The sequence below is a fragment of the Dryas octopetala genome, chromosome 5 (assembly GCF_963921425.1).
Source record: "Dryas octopetala chromosome 5, drDryOcto1.1, whole genome shotgun sequence".
Taxonomy (NCBI): Eukaryota; Viridiplantae; Streptophyta; class Magnoliopsida; order Rosales; family Rosaceae; genus Dryas; species Dryas octopetala.
Window position 1 is genome coordinate 3881163 of NC_141370.1, and position 19493 is coordinate 3900655.

At 35.8% G+C, this 19493-nt stretch overlaps 1 protein-coding gene across 1 annotated transcript in view; it reads left to right on the forward strand.

The window, feature by feature from the left end:
• Window positions 1-2418: 2418 nt before the first annotated feature.
• TOP3A (topoisomerase 3alpha) overlaps window positions 2419-19493 on the forward strand; it is a 22364-nt gene continuing 5289 nt past the window's right edge. The window contains exons 1-19 of the mRNA XM_086245552.1: window positions 2419-2726; window positions 3167-3345; window positions 3444-3516; window positions 3776-3898; window positions 4041-4162; window positions 4240-4312; window positions 4483-4599; window positions 5846-5929; window positions 6863-7042; window positions 7178-7306; window positions 8275-8349; window positions 9640-9729; window positions 9907-10011; window positions 13417-13451; window positions 15070-15199; window positions 16074-16126; window positions 16200-16299; window positions 18025-18063; window positions 19160-19238. Of these exons, the coding sequence (XP_086101678.1) occupies window positions 2451-2726; window positions 3167-3345; window positions 3444-3516; window positions 3776-3898; window positions 4041-4162; window positions 4240-4312; window positions 4483-4599; window positions 5846-5929; window positions 6863-7042; window positions 7178-7306; window positions 8275-8349; window positions 9640-9729; window positions 9907-10011; window positions 13417-13451; window positions 15070-15199; window positions 16074-16126; window positions 16200-16299; window positions 18025-18063; window positions 19160-19238 (2062 nt within the window). The 5' untranslated portion in view covers window positions 2419-2450. The remainder of the gene's footprint in view (window positions 2727-3166; window positions 3346-3443; window positions 3517-3775; window positions 3899-4040; window positions 4163-4239; window positions 4313-4482; window positions 4600-5845; window positions 5930-6862; window positions 7043-7177; window positions 7307-8274; window positions 8350-9639; window positions 9730-9906; window positions 10012-13416; window positions 13452-15069; window positions 15200-16073; window positions 16127-16199; window positions 16300-18024; window positions 18064-19159; window positions 19239-19493) is intronic.

Sequence of the window (19493 nt, forward strand, 5' to 3'; positions counted from 1 at the left end):
TATGCCGTCAACTCTGTCAATTTTTCCGTTAAAATAGCTGACGTGACACCTATATGGCATAGGTGAGACCCTTTTCTAGTTATGTAAGATCCATGTGGACAAAAAAAATTATAAAAAATTAGCATGGATCTTATAATTTTTTAGTTTAAAAATTGTTTTTTATTATTATTTTTGTTCACATGGATTTTACATAACTAAAAAAGGGTCTCACCTATGCCATATAGGTGCCACGTCAGCTATTTTAACGGAAAAATTGACAGAGTTGACGACATAGGGTTTTTTGCAACAACTGTGTGAAGCTCAGGTGACAAACTGAGAGGATTTAAGTTTCAGGGGGTAAAGTGAAAAAAAGTGTATCTTACAGGAGGCAATGGTGTGAATAAGCCAATTTATAATTCATTCTATTAAATACTTTTCCTATATACATTAAACTAATGCTTAAGTTTTTATAAACACTTCCCATAATATAATTTTTTGTTCTTATGCTTATTTTAATATGTTGAGTAAATTCATTAATTTTCATGGAAAAATTAGGTATACATCCTACAACTGCTAAATTTTTATTTAGGTATACTTCAGCCGTTGCTATTGCAGCTTGCTCATGATTTTCTCATCTATCATCATATATATAAACTAATGCTTTAGTTCCAACATGTGCTCTAGCTAATCCTGCTATTCCTACAAGTATTGTGCCTACATATATTAATCTATATTGCTGTTTTGTAAGTTCTTACTATGCTTCTTTTACTATTCCTAGATGTCTTCTGCTCTAACCACTTGTTTGTCTTTTCCTTTGAATAATTCCATTTTCTATTATGAAAGGGGTTTATTTTCTTTTGCTTTGTTATTATTTTTCCTAAAGTTAAGCCTTCTAACTTATGTACTAATTCTGGAGGTAGTGCAGCTCTGTGATTTAAGGTTTTATGTATATTTGCTATTTGTTCTTCAATGTTTTCTAATTTTTCTGATATATTTACTAAAATTTGAATTATAAAATTGTTTTGCCCAACATTTATATTATTACTACTGATTGAAGTTGAGTAGTATGTTATTCCAACTGGTTGTTTACCAATTTCACTGATTTTTTGTATTGCTTCAATATATGCTCTATTAGTTCTAGTTTTTTACATTAATTCAATAACCTATCTATTTTACTGTGTAATTTTTCTACTTGTTCTGTTAAATCTTTTTGTACTAACTGTATCTGTTGTACTTGCTTTTTAACTTGGTCTATTAGTGTTTATAATGATAAACAACGCTTTGATACCAATTTTTGCGGCTGGCCGTGTCTTTGGAAATGTTGCGTTTCAACAATGTGTGGAGTATGGTATAACAAGTATGGAACATCGTACGGAACACCTTAGACTATAAATGGCGGTAAGGACTTAGCGATTCGCACACTCAAAACCTTTCTTACAGTACCAAAGTTAACATAACATAGAGACAATTGGCCAGAAAAAAAATACAATGACAATGTTTATCAAAATAATAAAATGCTAAGATAGTATTTCTCTGTTTTAGAGTTGAAGTTGGACTAAGAGAAACAGATAAAGAGGAGTTGATGAAGCTTACTGAATATTATTGCTAAGTTGCTTGAGTATCACTGGTAAGTTTTTACAATGGAAAGAGAGTAGTAAGTTTAGAGATGTATTCTTCTCTGGACGTGCTTGCTTACATAAAGAACTTGTCTATTTATAGACACCATCTTGCTGAATCATAAATGAGAATATTACTTAGAGGACAAAGCCTATACTATTTGGAAAAAGGTGATGGCAGTCTCCATGTGAAACATTGTCTTCGTATAATAAGTGCTTGAAAGAAAGTGTTACAAAGATGTCCAAAAGTGTTACTATCACTTCTTGCTTATTGCTTTTGCCTTGCTCGAAAAAGGTGTATAGCTAATTTGAGTATTTTCAAGGGCCATATGCTTAAAATTTTTTGAGTATTTTTGGGGCTTTAGACTAAGTATGGCTCATTTGTATGGCTTTGGACTAATTTTCTTAACTTTCACAACCCACCATCACATTTCACAACAAATTCTTTCCAGAAAATAAACTCATAAACCAAAATTGCACTCATCAAAAACCCAAACTGACATGAGAAAAGAAAACCCAAAATTCAAAAAGAACCTCATGGCAGGAAAATAATTGAACCAGCTCTAAAACGAGTCTCATGAGTCATGCTTGTCATGCCCTTTGTCAATTTTTTTTTTGTTTGTCCAATTTTCAACCGTTAGATCTTATTATAATGAGGTGGCAGCCTTATATTAAAACCCAAGCAGATCACAACAAGACAAACAAACAAGGGCCTCAAAATTACTCCAAACAAAAAATCCCTTTCCAGGAGGGCGGGAAATCTTCAATCTCGCTCGCTCGCTCGCTCGCTCTCTCTCTCTCTCTCTCTCTCTCTCTCTCTCTCTCTCTCTCTCTCTCTCTCCTCGCTTTATAGCGATGAGGGTGCTGAACGTGGCGGAGAAGCCGTCGGTGGCGAAGTCAGTGGCGAGCATTCTGTCTCGGAACCAAGGGCTGCGAACGAGGGAAGGCCGATCCCGCTACAACAAAATCTTCGAGTTCAACTACTCCATCAATGGCCTCCCCTGCCACATGCTCGTCACCTCCGTCACCGGCCACCTCATGGAGCTCGAATTTGAAGACCGCTTCCGCAAATGGCATTCCTGCGACCCCGCCCAGCTCTTCGACGTTCCTCTCCGCAAGTTCGTCCCCGAGGTCCACACACACTCTCTCTCTCTCTACTCTCTCTCTCTCTATATATATGTATGGCTATTGATCGTCTTCTTACTTGTGGTTTTGACAAGTCCAGCATTTGTAAATTGAAAGCAATTTCGTGGTGGTCATGGTTGTTTAGGGATTATTTGATGATAAAATCATTTCCAGTTTGTTATGATTATTGAAAAGTTGATGTTTGGTCAACAAATTCATCATTTCTGGCCTGAATCAGAGATTTAATAGACGGTGTAGAGTGATTATGACTGTTAGTGGTTTAACCACTCTCGATGTACTGGTAACATTGCCTTTATGAAATTTTTATTTGCTGAAATGCACATTGGAGCATGTTAACCCGCAATTGAATGTGCAACAATCTTTGCCTCTTGTTTTTTTCTTTGGGCATATTACATTGATTGAAATTATTACTTCAAAAAATGTAGGACAAGTTGGATATCAAGAGGACATTAGAGGAGGAAGCTAGGAGGTGCCAGTGGCTTGTATTGTGGCTTGACTGTGATAGAGAAGGAGAGAACATTGCATTTGAAGTCATAGAAGTCTGCACAGCCGTAAATCATCATCTTACCATAAGGAGGGCTCGTTTCTCAGCATTGATTGACCGGTTCTATACCCTAATGCTTTTGTCCTTTCTTCTAATTCCAAATTTCCAATTCTCTTGGGTTTCAGTTTTCATAGTATTTCACTTTAATGTCACTTCAGGGATATTCATTATGCAGTGCAGAATCTTCACAACCCAAACAAATGCTTCGCCGATGCAGTGGATGCTAGGCAAGTTAGTACCTTTGATCACCAGACTCTTTTGATGTCGATATGGTCACTTCAAAGTTAGTTTACACGGTCACAACTGAAAAATATGTTGTTAGTGTTTTGTGCTATAGTTAGTTTACCTTTTCACCCACTCTTGGTTGTGAACTCAAGGAACCACTGTTACTCATATCCTCATACTAACATTGTTCTTCTATCATGCTATGGTCATGTTCTTCTTCTATGTCAAACAAAAATTATCTTCTATGTTTTTTTTTTTTGGGCAGGAAATAGATCTTCGAATTGGTGCTTCATTTACCAGGTTTCAGACTATGCTTCTGAGAGATGCATTTGTTATTGATTCTGCTACGGATGACAGAAATCTTGTTCTAAGTTATGGTCCTTGTCAGGTGTGTGAGTACAACCACAGATTACACTGATTTAGACGTTAAAAGTATTCAATTCTTATGCATTTATCATTTAGCTCCCTTTTCAACACCTCTCCTACACTTGTTTTTGCAATTGTGAAAAGTTTTACCTTTTTGAATACAGTTCCCTACACTTGGCTTTGTTGTGGAACGATATTGGGAGATACAATCACACGAGCCGGAGGAATTTTGGACCATTAACTGTTCACACAGATCAGATGAAGGCATTGCTACATTCAATTGGATGTAAAGTGTGAAGACTTGATGCTCTTCTTTTGAGCTTCGGCACCCATTTAAAATTTTATGATATTTTAATTTTGCAGGCGTGGACATTTTTTTGATTACGCTTGTGCTGTTATACTTTATGAGATGTGTGTTGAGGAACCTACTGCTAGTGTGAGTCATGCAGGTTTTTTGCTATTGTTTTTTATATGAAAAGAAAGATACTTTTATCAACACAAATCAAATAGTACAAAAACAGTGGATAGGGCATCTTTTTTTTTGGACTGAGTGGATTGGACATCACCTATTGCACTCTTGGCTTTAACATTTTCAATTTCATACAGGTCATAAAAGTTAGACAGCAGGAAAAGCTGAAGTATCCACCATATCCTTTGAATACCATTGAACTTGAAAAGCGTGCCTCAAGATACTTTCGGATGGGTTCTGAACACACAATGAAGGTGAGCACTTGGGACACAATATTTGTGTCTTTCTATTGTATGTGCGTTTATGTGTTTACAACTTTAAACTGGTAGGTTCAATGCCGTACATTTCTCCCAAATAATTGACTTTCCTTGCAAACCCTTTGAAGCTGCAAGGGAAAGAAAAGAATAGAATTCTGCATAGCATTGGACTTAAGTTATAGGGCACAAGCATTCATGGTTTTCAATTAAACTGTGGTTTGTGGTTCAGTTGTATAGGGTTAAGTATGGATAAATTTACCTTACCTTTAGTGTATGTGCATGCTTCTCTCTGTGTCTCTATGCTTTTATATTATCAATGTTGTGGATAATGGTACCCATCGTCAGCCCTCCCCCATCTGTATCCCTAATATAAGCACTTGGGTTTGAGAGTGAAGCATTGTTCTGCACTTTCTGAAGCTTTACCTTCTAGTTGATCCAGTCATTTAGTCAATCCAATTCCTTCCCGCTCATAGTACCTCTGAATTTAAAGTTTTCAATGGTTGTCTCTTAATTTATTATTTTTATACGAATTTCTTAATTATTGATTCAAGCCACTTCTTATGCTTTGGGGTTGATTAGATTGACTGGTTACAGGGTGTGTGCGCAAATGTTTTGGATCTGTCATATGTCCTTATAATTTATTTTCTCTTTTTTTTCCCTGCTAACTTCCACATAGAAGAAAAAGAAAAAAAAGAAAAAAAATGGGTATCTCTTTGCTTGTACACATGATGCTGCCCCTTATACTGTACATATAATTTATTTTCTCTTTTTTTTCCCTGCTAACTTCCACATAGAAGAAAAAGAAAAAAAAGAAAAAAAATGGGTATCTCTTTGCTTGTACACATGATGCTGCCCCTTATACTGTACATATAATTTATTTTCTCTTTTTTTTCCCTGCTAACTTCCACATAGAAGAAAAAGAAAAAAAAGAAAAAAAATGGGTATCTCTTTGCTTGTACACATGATGCTGCCCCTTATACTGTACATATAATTTATTTTCTCTTTTTTTTCCCAGCTAACTTCCACATAGAAGAAAAAGAAAAAAAAGAAAAAAAATGGGTATCTCTTTGCTTGTACACATGATGCTGCCCCTTATACTGTACATTGTACAGTATAAGGGGCAGCATCCATTTTCTTAAGTTCTCATTGAATTTTTCAATATTTTTGATAACTGACATGTTTTTATGGGCTGGTTTTCAATTACTTCATCATCTTTAGACTCACTCACTCTTACTGATTGTAGGTGGCAGAAGAACTTTACCAAGCTGGTTTCATCAGTTATCCTCGCACGGAGACTGATGGCTTCTCTGAAAGGACTGATTTGCATGTTAGTACCTCTGTCTTCTAATGAGAATCACAAAATATGTTACTGGTTGTGGCAGTAGTATCTATGTATATTGAGATTGTGTGAAATTTAGTAGTTGAATATATAATGGATTAAAGAATTAGAAAAAAGTGATGAACTGAGTTTAAGGGGATGCAATGTGAGAGAAATGAAGAAAAATAATTTGAATAAAAGTGGTTATAGAATGAAATAGAATACATAATGAAAACTATTTCATATAGGTAGAGACAAGAATGAAACATGTGTCTGCATATTTGTGCACACGCATATGGAATCTGTTTATGACAAGATGTAAAGTTTTCAAAAAGTGAGTGATGAATATCATAATGTGTGCTTATGCACTAATGTGTGAGATGGTGTAGGGTTAAGTTCATAGCATGGTTGACTTTATTTCGTATTTTGAGCTTCCATATTGGGTTTGTTTTTGTTAGAGGGTTTATTTTGGGGTTTCCTTATTCAAACTGTACAGCCTCAACCATATTGTCATTGGGTTTGATAGTGTTGAGCATTGAGAATTTACAATCAATTAAAGTTCAAATTTTAGCTTTTCTCCAAGGAATTTTCTAGTCTCTTTAATTGAGCCTTTCAATTTTCTCTCCCTGGCATCAGTGAGCTTTAAACTCTGACAGGATGGGAAACTGAACAGTAAATTACCAAAACTGAACAGGAAATGTCATTTCAACTCATTGAACATGAAATCATTTTTCTTCTGAGGCCTTTAGAGTTCCCCTTTATTCACTAATGTTTTTCACACATCACCATGGATTTTCATTTTTATTGTGTTTGCACTCTTCAGGGTTATAGCCTATTGAGTGGGATACGGTTCTAATCTCTATCTTGGCATTGTGACTATTGTTTTAATATTTCATCATCTTTTTCTGAATAACTGATCAGTTGGATCTAAATTTGGTATAGGCGATTGTGCAAGAACAACAAGAGCATCCTGAATGGGGATCATATGCACAACGATTGTTGGACCCTGCATCTGGGCTTTGGAGAAATCCTGGTAGTGGCGGACATGATGACAAGGCCCATCCACCTATTCACCCAACAAAATTTTCTTCAGGAGAACCGAGATGGACTGAAGATCACCGCGTAAGTAGTCTAAGCTTTTGTTGGTGTTATTTTGATCACTGAATCTTCTCCAACTGTACTTTCATTTGGTCTGAGTTGAGAGCCATTTTTTTTTTCTTTTCTTTTCTTGAATGTTTAGTTCATTTTTGTTTTCAGAGACTGTATGGGCTGGTTGTTCGCCATTTCCTTGCATGTGTCTCACAGCCAGCTGTAGGGGCTGAAACTACTGTTGAAATTGACATTGCTGGTGAATTGTTCTCTGCATCAGGGAGAGTTATTCTGGCGGTGAGTTTTCCATTACATTCTTAGATTTTTTTCACTGTTTGGAGTCAAATTTCATCCGAGTCCAATAAATCCTGTCAAATTTGAGGGCAGGAATGATGAGCCAACATCTCAATCCTTTTGTCTGGCATTTTGTGCTCAAACCCATAGGTACAAGAATAAAGTACATCTCAAAAATCCAGCATTACTTCTTGCCAAACTTAAGGGAAGTGATGCTAAGACCTTCTCTAGATCATATCCTCTGGCTTTTCATGACCAAATCTGTATGTCCTAGGATCAAAAGAGTCTTGAAGAGCTGACATTGCACTATTTTCCTAGTTACACGATTGTTCCAAAATCAGTGATAGACTGTTTATAGGAACGACTATTACTAATAGTAAATTGGACCAGCTTTTCTCCCTTCATGACAAAAGGAATATAGTATCATCTGTGAGTTGCAAATGAGTGATCTCCAACGTGTCCCTTCCTACTTCCAGCCTTTTATACGCTTTAATTCCTTAGCCTTTTTCTAATTATCTGCTCAGCACATCAACTGCCAATGTCGCAATCCTCCTGAAGCTCCAAACTTTCCTCTTGGTCCACCACTGATATAGGCCTCCTTAATGTAACGGAGGAATTGGACTTGATTAATGAATTAAACTTAGATTTCCCCTCATTTCTTTTCACTGTTTCTCCTATTCTCCCTTTCATTGTTATTTCTCTCTTCTATTTTCTTCCTAGTAGATTTCTCTTTGGTGTTACGTCATCTCTAGACTGAGAAGTTAAATAACAGCATCCTTGGGCCTTGCTATCTTATCTTTCCTGCTTTGTGTTTGAAATGCTTTAATTGTGTTCATACAACTTGCATACAGTGTTCTGACTTTTGTGACATAAGGGTTTGGCACTACATAATCTATTGTCTTTATATGGTTTCTAAATAAGTTGAGTGTTTTCGATGTTATATTTGACTCAATTGCTTCTTGTTTTATCAGAAAAATTACTTAGATGTTTATGGCTTTGAATCATGGGGAGGTTCAGTGCTACCAACATATGTCATTGGACAACAGGTTTGCTACTGTCAAACCAAGCTATGCATATAAATTTCCAATTGGAGTTCAATTATTGTTTTAAATCATTTCTGTATATCTGATTAGCTCTGTCAATTTCCTTCCAATCAGCTAGATGAATTCATAATCTAGCATATATATATATATTTTTTTTTTGGGGATAAAAACCAAGAAAAAAGAAGTACAAAACAAGATGGGCGATGAGTCCAATAGGATCAAACACCTAATAAAACCAAAATCCCACAAAACCCAACTAGAAAGCAAAGCAAACAGTTCAGGGTCAAACAGTTCCACTTAATCTAAAATGGCAGACCAGTCCAAATGGATCATACTAAGTGGAACTTCCTTGAAATGTTGGAGCAGATGCTCATAGGGAAGGTAGAAATCTGATCCTCTTTCACAGCAAAGCCAACTCTTCCTCTATCCTCAATGGTTCTTCAGTTCCTTTCGCACCAAACCACCCATATAACTGCCAGAACAGTAGAGTTCAATAGGGTGGAAACTCTCCTCAGTTTAGCAGAGAGTTACAAATTCTTGGGACCACCCACTCCAAACCAAAAGCCATAAGCAACCTACTCCGGATTATTGTTGAGACTAGCAATGTAAAAAGATATGGTTGGAAGATTCATCTGCAGTTTTGTACAGTACACACCAATGAGGAGATAATGAAGAGGGCCTTCTCTTCTGAAGCATGTCACAAGTAATTATATTACTATGAATTACCAACCAAGAAAGAAATTGAACTTGGTTGGTAACCCAACTTTCCAATATGAGGTCTCCATTAACAATCATGATCATTGATTTGGTTTGAAAAATTTTATCTTGTTTCTAGGATCCTTTATTTTGTTAAGAATTTCTTCCTTGAAGCACTTATCATGGAAAAGGGGGGAGGGGGGAGAGTGCTGCTAAAACGACAATTATATTAAGCATGCTGCATGATGATGCGATGTGTGTACAAAAATTTGTGATTGGAATTCTGATCCACATTTTGAAGAAGTTATCTTAATACTTTGAAACACACAGAAGAAAAACCAAAGGATAGAAGCCCTTGGGGTTAGCCCAAGTGGTGAGGGTGGGTGGGGTAAGGGTTAGGATTAGGCTAGGTCCAGGGTTCGTCAATATTACAGTACAATTTTCAATGATTACACCCATCACCCATATTTTCATATATTACAGTACAATTTTCAATGTTCTGAAACATTATGGTTAACCCTATGCTTTACGTCATAGACTGCATTGTAAAACCAGAGGATCTGATATTCATGACAACTTTAATTATTTATGTTGCAGTTTGTTCCAACAGCGTTGACTCTAGATTCAGGAGTTACTAGGCCTCCACCACCTTTGAGTGAAGCTGATTTGCTGAGTTGTATGGACAAGGTGATAAAATTATATATTTTGATCCGTCTTATGATTTTGTTGCTGACTCTATCACTTAATCTATTTTTAAGTTTTCATAGGCAGTTACACTAGTACTTCTTCGTGTGTGCATGTATATATTTCGTATATGCTTGCATTAATCTTAATATATTTATAACTTTTTTCTTGATTTTACAGGAGGGCATTGGTACAGATGCAACAATGCATGATCACATAAAAAAACTGCTGGATCGATTTTACGCGACTAAGGACTCAAACATGTGTTTCTCACCGACCAATCTTGTAAGTTTTTTTCTAGCTATAACTCTATGGGATATTCTTTGCTCGCTCCTGTTTAGTCCTCTCTCTGCACCTTTCCTAATTATTGTTTTATTTTTTATTTTTGCTTGCTTATGATTAATCTCAATGCTGTTTGGTTTCCTAATTCATGTCCTAGTTATAGGAAGTACAACTAGGTAGTATTAGAATTGAAAGTGGGGATAGAATAAATTTTAAGGTTATTTGTAGCTCTAAAAAATTATTTTCAATAAATCCAATTGATTAGATGCTATTTTTTGAAAAGCAATTGATTAATCTATATATAATGGTGGACCTTGTAGGTAACACCAATTGCATAGGCATCATCGTACCCAATGCTTGTTTTACTGATGTGGCAGTCTTGGGAGGGGACACTTGGATAGGGTACTAACCTTATGTTTGATACTTTGATGTGTCAAATGGGTTGTGCCGTGTCAATTTGACCCATTTAGATTGGACCTATTTGTGCTTTGTGCTGTGCCTGTGATAGCTAATTTAATAATTGTGTTGTGCCGTGCCGTCCAGACAGTCGAGACCTAGGCTCAAGATGGTTCGTTGCCAAGTCTATATTGTGCTTGTGCTCATGTCGTGCCGTAAACGGACTGGGCTTGTGTTAAGGCTGGAGCCAAATTTTGTTTTGATTCCAAATTTATCCTAAATTATTGTTTCTTTCTTATAATTAAATTTTTAGATTGATTTGCTTGAAGAATAGGGCCAACAATGTATATCAAGTTACATCCTCCCTTACATGCAACCTCATCCTGTATATGGAGAGGGTTTAGGTTAGTGCTGCACCTGGAAAGGTAGGCAGATAGAGGGACAAAGACAAGTATATAGGTATTGACCAAAAAAAGAAAGAAAAGACAAGTATATAGGTGCATCACCACCCTACACCCTGCAAACCAATAAAAAAAGTGGGGAATGAGGAACAGAGGTTTCGAACACAATACCTCCTGCAAACCAGACTCCTGTAAATGGAGGTATAAATAGCTATATAGAGAGGTACGAAAAAGGTTAGTAATCAATTACAATCGACTAGCCTAATTTCTTCTTTTATTATAGCTTAAGCCACATTCTACTCTAGCCAACTCTACAATTAAGGTAATTATGCCAACACTCTCCCTCAAGTTGGAGCATAGATATCTCGGATGCTTAACATTTCAAGGGAGGAATAAAAAACTTCACTTGATACTGCCTTTGTCAAGATATCTGCCAGTTGATTCTCGGTCTTTACCAAAAGAGTACTAATTATTCCTTCGGTCAATGTCTCCTTGATAAAGTGTCTATCCACCTCAATATGTTTTGTACAATCATGTTGAACTTGATTGTGTGCAAGACTGATCGCAGCCTTGTCGTCACAGTATACATTTTGGTTTGTCATAACTAAAACCGAATTCTTTCGTCAAGGTCTTCAACCACAACACCTGAAAAATACCATGTGCCATGGTCCTCAACTCTGCCTCAACACTTGACCTGACTACAACTGACTGTTTCTTGGCTTCTTGTGACTCCATGTGACTAGGTTCCCTCCAATGTCAAGTTATCTACCGAGTCTTGTGATTTACTACCTAATCCATCGGTATACTGGCGTACTATATTTTTGATAGGAAGCAAACTTTTATTGAAAGGAACAGAATGTTACAATACAGTGGATGACGTATCCACTAATCTTCAAATCTGAAAACCTACATCAAACACTATGCCAGCTACAAAACAAATACAGAAAAAGCACAAAACAGAATCCAAGAGAACAAGTATTGCATGCTTCTCTGACCACCAACACTAGATATTACATTCAATGTGACTACGGTTAGCCAATTATGCTTGCACCTCGTATGTCTAAGTTAAATTCTGTTAATCACTTCTTATGGTATTGAAGTCATGTGCAGTACTTGGGTCATTTTATATTTCTGGAGCTTAGTCAGGCACATCATGTTTGAGAGGTGCCGACTAAGCTGGTTCACCTTCAAAGAGACAGTCTGCCTTAGTGATTGAGCTCCAAGAACGGGAAAAGTCTCTGGTTATCATCCCGACCAGTTCGTCGATTGAATGAATTGATTGGCTAGTGTCACACAGGTCGATCTTGTAGTCCCTGGATCAAACATTTCTCACCTCTTGTGTGTAAATAACCAAGAAATGAAGAGACACCAAATTTACATGTTTTGGCGATCATACCTAACTTCACAGGCAGCAAGAGTAAAATCTTCCACTATGACAATAATGCGATTACAATGAATATAATCACCATAGTGGTTATACCAAACTCTCTCTTGGATTCATTCTAGAGGATTTTTTTCTTCTCACACAAAGGAGGCTCTCTCTTTAAGGGTGATGTTTGAAGTGGTGGATGAATGGATGAGTTTTGAAATGAGGAAAGGAATGGAGGATTATATTGGCTTTGACGGTAGGTGGGATCATAATGAAGGTTCATCCCCATTATGATGGTAAATCATGCCAAGTCATTTCCCTAGTGTGGGTTCATCTATTAATGAAGACACATTCAATTAATGAGGGTTCATCTTTGTTAGTGTGATTTGTGTGTATCACTAGAAAGTTAGAATTTGACTTTGTATCTTTAAAACTTACCTTATTTGTATAATCTGTGTATATTATTTATACCTCCTTGTGAGAAGAATACAATTGTCTGAGAAATTACATCTATTTTTTCTGTAATTTGACAATCTTCATTATGAAGGTTCATCGGAATTGTCAAAAGTCTACATGCGCCAGTTCCACATTCATCTCACTTAATTAATTTTAATTCATCATCCACTTCAGTAGGGAATCCCAGAAAATCTCCCAACTTGGGTGGAGGGCTCCACCATACATACAGCTTTTGAGTCTTTAGTAGCTCTTAATTTTTCTTTTTAATTATTACAATTAGGGATTAATGTCATTTTGGTCCTCAGACTTCTAATTTGGAAAATTAAGGACTCTGACTTTTTCAATTTTGCCAATTGAGGTTATTCCGTTAATTTATACATTTCCATCCAAATTTAGCGAGAAATGAAGGAGGGAAAATGGTGCACGAGGGAAAAAGGGTAAGATCTAAATGGAAGGGACCATTTTGGCCTAAAAAAGGACCCCACGTGATTGGCCCATGGTGCTATGCAAACAGAAATTTGGATGAAAAATGTGTAAATTGACCAAATAACCTCAATTGGCAAAATTGAAAAAAGTTTGAGTCCTTAACTTTCTAAATTAGAAGTCTGAGGACCAAACTAATACAAAGTGTAATAGTCTAGGGAGCACAATGACATTAATCTCTTACAATTATAGGTTCTTTGACATTTATTACTTGGAATACTGGATGTATATTTTACCATTCCTTTCTTGTATGCTACTTGAAAATGAAATTGAGTTTCTTTTGATAATTTGTCATAATGTCAGGGCGAAGCGTTGGTGATGGGATATGATGATATGGGGTAAGAAATTCAAATTCATCTTCAATTTTAAACCAAATATCTTGAACTTCGACCTACTTTTATATCAAATGCAGGGGAATCAATTTCTAATAACAAGGTTAGCTATGGAATCATAATGTCTAGTTGGGTGGGATATTTATTTCCACAAGAAACTAGTTCAAGCAGTTATATGAAGCATGCTTTTTATTTTTGTTATCATACCTGGAATTCTGTACATCATGTTACATTCCAATTGCAGATATAAACATCCTAACCTCTGCATGCTTATATGTTGTACATAAATAGGAAAAAACTCCTTTCATTTTGTATGATAAATGGAGTGATCTTGAGTTTGGATCATTCAAGGCTCAGAACCCCTATGGGGGCTTGCTCCATGTGGGTCCATCAAGCAATATGATTTGGACCAGTCCATCCTGTACAGAACTGAAGGGGAGTGGGATCCATATACATAAGCATGCATATAGATTTGTAGTTCTATATAGTTGCACTCCTACTCCCCTTTATAAACTAATGATGTTATGGTAAAGAATATATATATATATATATATATATCATGAAAAATATTGTGAAACATTGTTGTACTGTAAAAACTCAAAACATTGCAAGAGAAATGTCATCATGAGCAAATCAAAATAAATATCCTTTATAGTCATATTTCTAGGCTGTATGGGTGTAATGTTTTGAATGGCGAAGGTGCAATATGAGCATTAGTTCTCCCAGTGCGAACTGTAAGCCTCGTGTCATTGAGGTGTAAAACATTTGGGACTGGAATCATTATAATTCAAATATATGAAACTACTTCCAAGCAGAATCTTTCTTATTCATCGTTCTATTTTTTTTTTCTTTCTAAAAAACAAGAATTTTAATTAAGGAAAGGGAAGAGAATTACCAAACATGATGGACAAGAAGTTCGCTGAGAGCACTCCACCAGAACACAAAAATAAATCCCCACTAAACTAAGTAAAGACCAAACCAAACACACTTCGTCCAAAATAGCAGACCAATCCAGATGTATCAAAGTAAAGGGGGTATCCTTCAAATATTTAAACTAGGAAGCCAAAGGGAAGCAATGAATTTAATTCTGTCTCACAGTGAAGCCAACTCTTCTTCTCCATTATCAAAGATTCTTCTATTCCTTTCCCACCAAACCACTCACACAGAGGCCAAAACAACAATTTTCACAAGGTGGCTAGTTTTCTTCTTAACTCCCCTCCCCGAAAAACATTCATACAACAAGGAGTAGCAATTACGTACAACCACCCATTCCAAACCAAAAGCTAGGATTAATCTATTCCAAATTTGCAGTTTCACTTTGTCATTTACAATGTATTATATACTTAAAAATATGTGCATTGATCATTGTTATATGGTTACATGTCTGAAGCTTCAAAGCTTCATATCAATTGTCTTGAACAACCAATTCGTAGTGTAGTGTTATATGAAAAGACGTATATATTTGACCATACTACTATTTTATGGATGATTTGTTTCACATGATTCTTGAAGACTCAATATCTTAAAAAGTAATATTTTTTCACTGATGCATGTCTTTGAAATTTGAGTTTGACATTAATATATTAATATGGGGTGATAGTTCGTGGGAATCTTTATTTCTCAGGTATAAACTCTGGAAACCCTACCTTAGAGCTGTTATGGAGCGTGACATGAAAGCAGTTAGTGAAGGTGCTAAGAGCAAAGCTGAAGTTTTGGAAACTTGCTTGCAGCAAATGAAAGCTTGCTTCCTAGATGTAAGCCTGTAATTGGGGTTTTCAGGTGCTCTTGGATTTTTTATGATATTATGCTCAAACAAACATAGGCACACATGTTATACTTTCTTCCTGATTTTTACTTCCTATGCACGATAGATTAATTCCAACTATTAGACTTTAGACCAATTATCACCAAGGATGACAATGTCAGTGTTGGTAGAAATATCTGGTGTTCGGATTTACGGAAAATCAGTGAAAATATCAGTATTGATGGAAATATCAGCAAAAACTATAGAAGAAAATTTATGTATGAACATGAGAATTTTGAATAAAATTTGAAGAAATTCTATTACTAATGCATAATTAAACATGCAAGTTTCATTAAGTAGTATATTATGATGAATATATGACACATAGGATGAAAACACTGCATGCTGCTGATAGTATATGGTTTTGAAACTTGAATTTCTAGCGTGCAAAATCTTTTTAATTTCATTAAGGATAAGTATTCTAATGGTCCTATCAAAAAAAGGAAAAGTTTCTTATGGTAAATTTAAAATCTTTTTGTGTACACACCACACTGTATGATTCTCTTTTTTTTTTTTTTTTTTTTTTAACTTACCCAAGTTCCTGTAGCTAGGTTTCCTAAATGTTTTAAGGGTGTGTTTTTCCAGAAACCAATTCATTTATCCCATTAAATTAAAAAGGAATAATATCCCCACAAAAGCTTTTCAAAAGATCTCAACAGTTCTCATCGACACCAAAACCATCTAAATTTTGGTTTCATATTGCTGATACGTTGCTCCTTCCATCTGTTATCAATGTTTCTGGCTGCAAAAAAAAAAAAAAAGGAAATTTCGGTTTGTCGATGGATTTAAACACTGATTATTCCAAAATCTGGTAATATTTGCAGGCGAGGTTGAACAAAGTAAAACTCTTTGAAGCCATGGGTATATTCTTTGAGAGGTAATTTTACTTTCCTCCTGTTTCTGGACTATATATATTTTTGTAAGATGATACATCGTTCACCTTTATGCAGATCTAATAGATCTGGTGGAGATGGCCAGCATGCATCTGGAGTTTTCATTCGGCGATGTGGACTTTGCCAGGAAGCAGATATGGTGCTTAAGCAAAACAGGGTAATGATTGATATCATAAATATCTTTAATTCAATTTTGTTACTAGTAAGTCCTTTATAAAGTGTTATAGCAAGAATATGTTCAAGCATCAGTTTTATGGATTCTGAACCAAAACTATAACCATGATGGTGGCTTCTTCGAGCTACTCCCCATCTGACAGATTCATGCACTGCAGCTGTGTACAATCTGAAGCATCACCTTTCAGGTTTTCAGTGAATGTGCCTTTAGCAATCAAGTTGTGTGTGTGTGTGTTTTTTTTTTTTTTTAATTTGTTTTTTAAATTATAGTTCCTTATTGTTTTCTGCCGTACATTTTGCTTGAGCGAGTTCTTTTTGATTTTCATTAAGTTTCTTGCTAAAAATTTTCTCAGTCTCAGCCATCCTACATCCATAAGCTTCATCATCACAAGTTCATCTTCCACCTGAAAATTTGGGAAAATTTGATGCTTTTGTTTATCAAACTTGTGTTTCTCCACACTCTCATAATGAATTCCTTTTATGGTTTGTAAAATTTTATTTGGTCTAAAACTTGAATGAAATATTATTCGCAGCCACAATACAGCTTCTTCGTCTTCTTTTTTTTTCTCCTTTTTTCCTGACGGGCTTTCTACACTTTACTTAGTTCAATGATACTGAGACAAAAGTTGTTGCATCATTATCTTTGCAGTTTTGCTGATTCCACTTTTCTCCATGATTTGAAATCGTTGTTCACATAAGTTGCACATCTTATTGACTATAACTAAGAACAACAAAAATGTCATCCCCTTATCAAGTTAACAGACACTACTACCACACCATATTTATCTGTGCTCAATTTTCTGAAACTTTAAAGTATCATAACCTTCATTCGACATATCTGTTTTTCAAAAATTCTTTTCTCAGAGCATTTTTTGAGATCTGTCAAACAATACCCATAATGAATATAAAATTTTGTAATAAAAAGCGAATTAATCTCTCATGTAAACACTATTGTGATAGGAAAACACTTTATCTTCCTGATGCAACATAATTTGCTTTTTCATGAAAATGTATTTGTATAACAGATTCACAGATGCATCGTCTTTAACAAATATAATTCACTTTTTCATATTAGGATAATGTATATGTGAACTGATACATTATCCTCATTTTTCCTACATGGTTTTATATTCATCATGAGTTTTGCTTGATAGATCTCGACAAATGATTTCCAAAAATACAAATTTCCATGACAAACTGACATGCAGAATGAAAGTTAAGATATTTAACATTTGAGGAAAACCATTGTACTTTTGACTGAAAAAAGAAAAGGTCTGACTATTAACATTAGAATATGTCATAGACTTCATTTGGTATTGAACCCTTTCTTTGATTCTTATCTTTTGCTATTACAATATGAGCCATTGGTGAAGGAAGGGGATTTGGTTACCCTGTTGCACAAAAAAACCTAAACCAAATTAAGTGGGATTTGTTGATTTACTGAGTTTCTCACTATTGTTTTATTAACTTGATTTAGAATTCAAGTAGTATATTTATAGTGTATTCCTAATTTTTATGTACTTATGCTTTGTCATTAATAAACTATTTTGCAGGCATCTGGATTTTATTTTCCTTTATGGCTTGGTGCTCATAACTTTGTAGTAACTTTAGTATTGTTTATTTATGGAATCGCCAACCATTTGTAAGCAATTTCATCTTTTTTTTTTTTTTTTTTTTTCTTATGAAACTGTTTGCTCCCTTTTTACAGGATGGAAATTTCATGGTTGGATGCTTGGGTTTTCCTCAGGTTGGATACATTTATTCTTTTGTAAATTGCATGTTTGGACAAAGTATTGTTTGGCTGGTTTTAACCAATTTTCAACAACCAAGGGAACAACAGTGTGGAAAATAAATGGTGAAGCTACCATGTGTTGGAAAAATCTACGGGTTACATGCAATTGTTTTGAATTTGAGCTGAGTTAGTTAGTACGCTCACGAAAGACTGGATTACTAGCAATGAAAATCATAGCCTTACTATCAAAATACATCTTCATGGTGGCATCACATCAACTCCCATGTTTTGAGGAAGAGAGGGAACCCATAACACTTTGGTGGCTGCACATGCCAAAGCCCTATATTCAGCTTAAGTACTTGAAAGTGCAATCACACTTCGCTTTTTACTGTCTCAGGATTGGGCTCAGTTCTTGAGGTCCGGTGTTCGGGCTCAGGTTTTGAGTTCGAAGTCTCGGTATTGAGGTCCAGGTCCAATGTCTAGGGCTCGAGGTTTAGGTTCAAGGTCTGGGCCTGGGTTCGGGTTTTGGGATTCAAAATATAGGGTGTAGGGTCACAGTCCACCTAAGGTTGGGATCCATGACCAGAGCTTGGAGTGGGATGCCTCGTCTCAGGGTTTGAGATCCAGGATTTGGGGGTTGGGTCTAGCACATGGAATACAAGTACGAGGTTCGGGGTTTGGGCCTCAAGTCCGACATACGGGGCTTGTTGTTGAGGTCTTGTGTCTGGGGTTTGGTGCTCGGAGTCTTGTTTCAAGTCATGGGTTTTTGACTGAGGGTCCTTGTTCATGATATAGAGTCCATGGTTCGGGTCTCTGGACTTGGAATGTGGGATACGGAGTCCTTGTCTAGAATCTGGGGCTTGGGGTCTATGTCCGGGTTTGAGGTAAGGTACCTAGAGGTTGATGTTCTATCTATCTGTCCTATTTACAATTTAAGACTCCATTCTCATGTGCTTACCTCTCAGTATACCCTTTCTAGGTACAGCCACCAGATAACTATTTATTTCTGTTAAACTAAGAAAAACAAAACTCTATGAGACTACATTTTTCATTTTCCATGACATCACTTTGGTTATAATAATTGTAACACCTGTTTGCTACACCTTTGCAGTGTATGAATGTTGTCTGGCTCCCTGGATCTGTATCAGAAGCAGTTGTAACAACTAATGTTTGCAACTCATGCACTCCAGGTTTCATTATCTCTATTATTTACTGCTTTTAAGTTACCCAAATGACTTCTGCAAATGCTATTCAAAATGTTCTTTGTGCAGATGCATTTAGATACTATCCACTAGATGTTAATTTGTTAGAGTATCAAGTTATTTCATCTCTACCCTGAACTAGAGTGTCTATAAGTTGGTACATGTTCTTTGTGAAAATGAACCCATTCCTATTATTCTTCTGAGAAGGAATTAAGGAGCACTTCGTATGCATGTTGTGTTTTG